The sequence below is a fragment of the Colossoma macropomum genome, unplaced genomic scaffold, assembly GCF_904425465.1.
Source record: "Colossoma macropomum unplaced genomic scaffold, Colossoma_macropomum, whole genome shotgun sequence".
NCBI lineage: Eukaryota > Metazoa > Chordata > Actinopteri > Characiformes > Serrasalmidae > Colossoma > Colossoma macropomum.
Window position 1 is genome coordinate 3640366 of NW_023494808.1, and position 7439 is coordinate 3647804.

At 39.5% G+C, this 7439-nt stretch overlaps 1 protein-coding gene across 1 annotated transcript in view; it reads left to right on the plus strand.

Moving 5' to 3' along the window:
• Window positions 1–3658, plus strand: part of LOC118797731 (B-cell receptor CD22-like) — a 57613-nt gene extending 53955 nt beyond the window's left edge. The window contains exons 5-9 of the mRNA XM_036556998.1: window positions 295–555; window positions 651–688; window positions 2326–2412; window positions 2529–2609; window positions 3605–3658. Coding sequence (XP_036412891.1) covers window positions 295–555; window positions 651–688; window positions 2326–2412; window positions 2529–2609; window positions 3605–3658 — 521 coding nt within the window. The remainder of the gene's footprint in view (window positions 1–294; window positions 556–650; window positions 689–2325; window positions 2413–2528; window positions 2610–3604) is intronic.
• Window positions 3659–7439: the final 3781 nt, after the last annotated feature.

Below are 7439 nucleotides of genomic sequence, written 5' to 3' on the forward strand. Positions count from 1 at the left end.
AGAATACACATGTCAGTGTCATGATGAACATGGGAGACAGAAGATCCACTGCTGTGCAGATTAATGTTACATGTGAGTTAATGCTGAAGTATCAACCCCTCAAAATCCTTATTACTCAGGTTTATTATTCAGTAACTACATGGACTTCAATCCAATCTATTTGAGCTATTCATAAGTAAGAAATGCGTGTAATAAAACATTGGGCCCTGAATATTTAAGGGGTTAAACTTAAATTTAGCTGAATCTTAATAAACATAAAGGCATCATTTCCTTTACATTTTTCTTCTATTGAAGATCCTCCAAAGAACATTTCAGTGTCCATCAGTCCCTCTGGTGGAATAGTGGAGGGCAGTTCATTGACTCTGACCTGCAGCAGTGATGCAAACCCACCTGTGAAGAACTACACCTGGTTTAAAGAAGGTGGAACCTCACCTGTAGGATCTGGACAGAATTGCAGCATAATCAACATCACTGCTGACCACACTGGACTGTATCACTGTGAAGCTCAGAATGAACATGGAGCTCAGAATGGAACTGTGATGGTCACTGTTAAGAGTAGGTGGTGAATAATAATAGATATACTTCATATTTCAGTGTCCACATTTAAAATAAGGACTCTAAAATGATGGAAATGATCCTATTCTCCGCAGGTCAGAGTTTGTATGCAGTCTGGATTGCAGTGGGAGGAGTAAGCTTTGTCCTTATTACTGTCTTAATCTGCATCTGCAGGTCAGTAAAATGTAGCACAAATCTTCCCACAATAAAAACAAAATAACTTGTTTGGGTTTATTAGTAATGTGTCAACAGATGAACATAGATTGTCAGAGTAATTAGAAGTAATTAGAATGTATTCATTGTTTTGCCCATCAGGATCAATAGGAAGACAAGACTTTCAGATAAACAAGATTATCAGGTGAGAAATGCAGTTTCATATTTGTACTATATTTGCTACAAAGTAAATGTTGAATTATATTTTATTTTAAAAATGCTGTAACATCAGTCTTTGTGATTACATTTGCTACACTGTAAATGTTAAATTATATTTTATTTTAAAAATGCTGTAACATTAATCTTTAATGTGATTACATGGGTTTACTAAAGCCTAGAATGTCTCAGTAACAAGCAATAAAAATCAATATTGATCTTAATGTAATTAGTGTGTAAATACAGTGTTATTACCACATTATAGCTGCTTAAGAACACTAAATTAAGTAGGCCATTTCATTGTACTTAATTCCATTTAATCACTTCTAATTTGTACATGTATCATTCATGTGAATAATTAGTCAAAAACATGCTGAATAATCTCAGCTCATTGGCTGAGTAAAGTGATTTGCACTCACTGATGTCATGAGTGTAAATAAGGCACATTTAGAAAGTCCCAAAGCTGGAGTTAAAAAGCATAAAAAAAAATAAGTGTTGAAACACTTCATGTTGTTCTCTGTTGAGAAAACGAGTGTATTTGTCTGAATAAATTAACCATCATGTTACAACTGTGCACAAATGTCCCATAGACGTCCATTCATTTTGGATTTTCTCAGGAGCCTTTTAGCATCTGATTTTATAAAGTATCAGTTCTCCTCACTACAAATTCTCTGATAAGAGTTCTACTGCTCCACCTTGATGGACTGACTGACAGAATACGACTGTTAAAAGTGCAACTTTACTCTTGCTGTCTTGCAACATTTTCTTACTACCTAGTTTCCTTTACTGGGTGATATTTGGGAAATACACTTGCTTTGGGGTGCTTTCATTATAGGACAAGTCCAGGAGGTGAAGAATAATAATAGATATAGTCCATATCAGAATTGTAACAGTGTCAATTCAGAATAAGAATTAACCTAAAAACATAATTAACGTAAAGGCATGTGTGTTGATGTCTAAGTACAGATAGGATAAAATAGGATAACAAATAATTGAAAAATCCTTACATTTTTATATTAAAATCATCACCAAAAACATCTCAGGCTCTAATCTTGATCTTGTTTTGTAACATGACACAATGTAACTGCATGTCATAATAGAAATAATCCACATATTGTGAACTATTTAACACAGTTACATTGTTCATGTAAAAAAGGTCACTGCAAAATAAAGTGTTACCGAAAACTCTTCCTCTAGATGGCAGAGTAGGATGAAGTGTTTTAAGATGGAGCTGTGAAAAGGTGAGAGTGCTGTCCAAGGTGCTGTTCTGAGCTACTTACCTTTTGGTTTCAGTCAGTAAATCATGATCGAGATGATTTGTTTCAAACAGTAAATTGTTAAACTAGTGATTTCTAAACTCCTTCAGTCTCTCTACACCTTCTCTAACCATCCTCTGTCCAGAATGCTGACCCTAATGCTAAGGACGACACGTACACAGCTCTTCAGCCCACAGCCAGGTCCTCTGATAATGTGTACCACACACTTGCAGTAAGTGTCTCTTCACAAATCCTCCCTCTAGATCTGTAAAGAATTCCTAACTCAGAAAACTAAATGGAGTTCTTCATTTCTCCTCCTCTGCTTCATTCTCTCTTTCCCTCACACAGGCTGTTCAGTCCAGTTCTCCTGATGACACGTATACAGCTCTGGACCCTCAGTCCAGTTCTCCTGAGTACCACACTCTAGCAGTGAGTTCTACACATTAAACTGTGATACTCAGTAACAGAGAAGGTGATAAACTCCATATACAGTGGATTCACTTTAGACCTCTTCATCATGATCCAGTGTGAGTGAACATTGTGGATTAGGACTAAGATTAAGGATATTGTATTGAACTATGTTTGTGGATGTTTGTTCTGAGGTCTGTTTTTTCTTGTTCATGTTTCTCCATGATATCTGTGAGCTCAGTGTTTCTGGAGCTCTGTGTTTATTTGGAGATAAACCTGAATGTCTGAGTCTGTGTCATTTCTTTATGTACGAGACTCAGTGATCTCTTTATTAGTTCTTGCTAAGATGTAAAACTATGGAAATTCTTTCATTTCTCTGTACTTACTCATAACTTCATGTAGAGAATCTACAAAGGAACATCTAAAATTAATACTTTTGTGCTTATAATTCCAAACTGTAACATAACAGCCTCAAATTCTTCCAGGTTTTTTCTTAATTTCTGTAAATCCAAATATCTGTTAAAATGTGAAAACCTTTTCTTTTTTTGTAAATATAATCATATCTGTATGATTCAGTGCAGAGTGTCTTTTCTCTATGAAGAGTATGAAATGCTAAGAGCTGAAATCATTCTGATATAAATGTTGTGTATCAGCTCTTATACTCAGTATGTTAAGCTCAGTGTGAGGCTGTTAGTGATCTGCATTGTGTTCTCACCACATTCACATGCTGGGCGGACCTCAGCTCTCTGCTTCTCTGTATGTGTATGATTATACTTTTCTGTGTAATTAATATGTAAAAATATGCTGACTTGTACAACGGTTTCATGTATATTAGGCTCATTTTCTTTTTCTACAAGTGCTTTTTTTGTAATTTAACATCATTCCACATATTTATGAGTTCTACTAACTTTAATGTGTGTGTGTGTAACTGCATAAGAACATGAACACATTTAAAGTTCCTAATTTCACACAGCAGACAAAACAGCGCCCTCTTCTTGTTAACTCACAAACTGCAGATAGACAGTCCAGAGACCAATGATGACGTCAAACCCTACTGTCTCTCAGAGTGACAGTACAGACACTAAACAGACTCCTGAATGGAGAAATGAAAAGTCCTGTTTCTATAACTGGTTGGTACTTATTAAAAATGTTAAATAGTGTCAAAATGGCTGATCCAGAATCTGATTTAACTCAGCACTTTATTACAATCCCCATCCTCACAAGCCTAGAACGTTCTAGGACTCACTTTAATCTGTTAGTAGAGTTTATTTTGTTCTACTTATTAATCAAAGTGAGTCAAGATATTTAGTCCATAATTCTCCAGAGAAAGATATCCCTGTCCTGGCTTGCAGTTAGTCAAAGAAACTTTTCACCAGCTTTAAATACATCATTTTCTTTTCAGATATATAGGGCTTAAAATACAGCTAATTAAATTGATATAAAATTAACTCTCTCTCTCTGTTCAGCAGATCTAATCTTTTATTACTATACTGTAGATCAGTGTGGGTATTCTGCCACCCTTATACGCCCTGCATAAGTCAGCAGATAGACAACTCCTCCCCCAATCACAACGCTGAAGAGGAAGCCCAGTTTGTCTCTTTTAATGGTTGACTGGAAGTAGGGTAAAACTACAAGAAAATACATCACCAGGGTATGAGTACTAACGTGAGAACACAAATTGCTATACAATGATATTTAAAACACTAATCCACTGCCATGGTATTTTATGCCTTCCATTGTTTAAATAAACATGAATTTTAACTGGAGACAATCGATTACTGCATACATCTTGATACACTAAGAGCTGGAACATGCCATTAACACTGCATGAAATACCATCTAATGTTACTAATACAAACTAAATATCAATTAAGATTTATGTTGACAAACTAACATACCGGCAGTGTATCTGCAAAGCATGAAATGTAACAGATGAACAAAGATTATGATACATGGAACACCATGAGGCTCTCCCCTCATTTTCTGCTAGTATACTTCCTGAACTGTGACACAAAGCCGATGACATCATCGCCAAAGTAAAAGTCTCTTGAAGAATCCGCTCCATACATACACTGACTGCATACTCCTCGCCTGGTATCTTAAGATACCACTATCTTAGCTCAACACAACTTAACAAAACATCAGCAGTCCTTCATTACTCAGCAGGAAGCATTGTCACGACTTGTGTCATAGGTCTTAGTAACAACTTTGTCCCTGCTTTATCTGCAACCTTGATCTCTGCCTTGCGAACTCATCCATCTTCACTTGGGAATACTTTGGTGATGCGGCCCAACGGCCAGTCGTTTTGTTTGAACTGACAGTCTTTCATAAGCGCCACAGTACCCTCCGTAATGTTCTGCTTGTCGTTCTGCCACTTCTTTCTTGGTTGACATTTAGACAGGTATTGCTTTTGCCATTTGTCCCAAAAGGTGTTTGCCAAACTTTGTACTTGCTTCCACTGGTGTCTATAGAGGTCAGTACCATTAAAATGACCTGGGGGAACTGGACATGGACCGGTCTTTTGCGTGAATAGACTTGCAGGCGTTAGAATGAAAGGATCCTCAGGATCCATGGAGATAGGTATCAGAGGCCTGGAATTCACAAAGGCAGCCACCTCAGCCATGAATGTACTCAGAACTTTGTGGGTCATTCTCACAGGTTGCATTTGAAGCATCATAGAGTCCAGAATTTTTCGGGTAATGCCAATCATCTGCTCCCATGCACCACACATATGAGAGGCTTGGGGCGGATTAAAGATCCAAGAGCATCCTTGCTCCACAAGAAACTTAGACAATTTGCTCTCATCTAAGCTGGAAGAGATGTTCAACTTCCTACACGCTCCTATAAAATTGGTTCCCCGATCAGAGCACATCTGCTTCACTGGACCGCGAAGAGCAATGAAGCGTCTCATGGCGTTTATGAAAGAAGAAGTGTCCATACTCTCGATGATTTCAATATGGATTGCTCTGACGCTCAAGCAAGTGAACAGTACTGCCCATCTCTTGTCATTAGCATGGTCTCCTCTAGTGCGGCGAGTAGAAATGGTCCAGGGCCCAACCGTGTCAACTCCCACGTATGTAAATGGAGGTTCCATGCTTACTCTGTCCACAGGTAGGTCTGCCATTTTCTGTATTCCAGTCTCACCAAGGAGCCTCCAGGCAAGTAACACACTTGTAGATAAGAGAGCATATGCATATTTTTGCCCCCACAATCCAATAACCTGCGGTACGCACAGCACCTTCCGTAAAATGCCGCCTCTGATGGTGACATTGCTCGTGATAGTGTCTCACAGTCAGAACTGTAAAGTGATGTCATCCAGGGATTATTACAGGGCTCTTTTCATTGTACCTAATATTTGCTTGGGAAATACGCCCTCCAACTTTCAGGAGGCCATCCTCTCCCATGACAGGATTCAGAGTAAGTAGGGGGCTACCTTTAGGGAGGTTTTCGCCATTTCTAACTCACTTAAGTTCTCTCGTATAAACTTCTGCCTGTACAGCTTTAATTATGGCATTCTTGGCATGTGCAAGCTCATAGGCAATGCAGGCTCCACTGCAGAGGTGCCAGCCTTTACAATCTCTTGACTCTCTGGGGCAATCTTTTTTGAAAGAGTGAGCAATGTGTATCAGACATGCGACACTCCGAAGTAATGACTTCCAGATCGAAAAGCACTCAAAGCGTCCTGAGCCAAGATTATGTTCTAAGTTCAATAGTGCCGAATGTTGTTACTTCGGGACATCTACACCTTCGTCAGGATTCACCAGGTCGAATGCGTCTTTGCTGCAAGATGTCACGTCTGGCTGAGTCAAGAATGCAGGCCCTGTGAGCCATGTGGTGTCCCTAAGGTAGGCTGCAGGGACACCTTTTGTTGCTAGATCAGCTGGATTCCAATTGCTTGGCACATAGCACCACTGTTGAGGCTGGGTGCTTCTTCTAATTCTCTGGACTCTGTTGCTCACAAACACACAGAATCTATGTTTTTCATTGTTGATGTAGCCAAGGACTATTTTGCTGTCAGTAAAAAAGGTGACTTTGTCAAATTCAATGTCGACATCTGATGTTATAACTTCAGCCACATCCACAGCTAATACCGCAGCACAAAGTTCAAGGCGGGGTATAGTTAAATCGGGACATGGTGCAAGCTTAGCTTTACCAAGGATGAAGCCTGTCTGGTGATTTCCACCTAAAATCTTTAGATATGCCACTGCACCTATTGCCAAGACAGAGGCATACGAGAAGATGCAGAGCCCTCGTTTTAGAGCAGCAGAAGGGGAAGCTTGCGTGTAAGTTCTGGGAATGTGCAGATTTTGGAGCTCTTGCAGGGAGTCTCTCCACTGTTCCCACAGTTCTTGTTTATCCAGAGGTAGAGGTTCATCTCAGTCTTGAGTGTCTGCTGTAAGGTCTCTAAGTGGAGCTTTGCCTTGGATAATGACTGGGGCAGTGAACCCAAGGAGATCGAATAGGCTGTTTACAGTAGAAAGGATTCCACGTCGTGTGAACGGTTTCTTGTCGCTGGACACTTGGAAAGTGAATGTGTCACTCTTAAGATCTCAGGCAACTCCAAGAGTTCAATGAACCGGCATTGTGTCACTACCCAGATCTAGGTTTCTCAGACCACTAGCATGATCTTCTGGAGGGAAGGCACTCACGATTTTTTCACAGTTTGAGGTAATCTTGTGCAACCTCAGGTTAGAACAAGCTAGCATCCTTTGTGTTCTTTTAAGGAGCTCAACGGCAGCTGCAGCAGTAGGCAGTGATTTTAAACCATCATCAACATAGAAGTCCCTTTCCACAAATTCCAGGGTATCAGCTCCAAACTCTGCCTCATCCTCTCTCGCCGCTTCTCTGAGG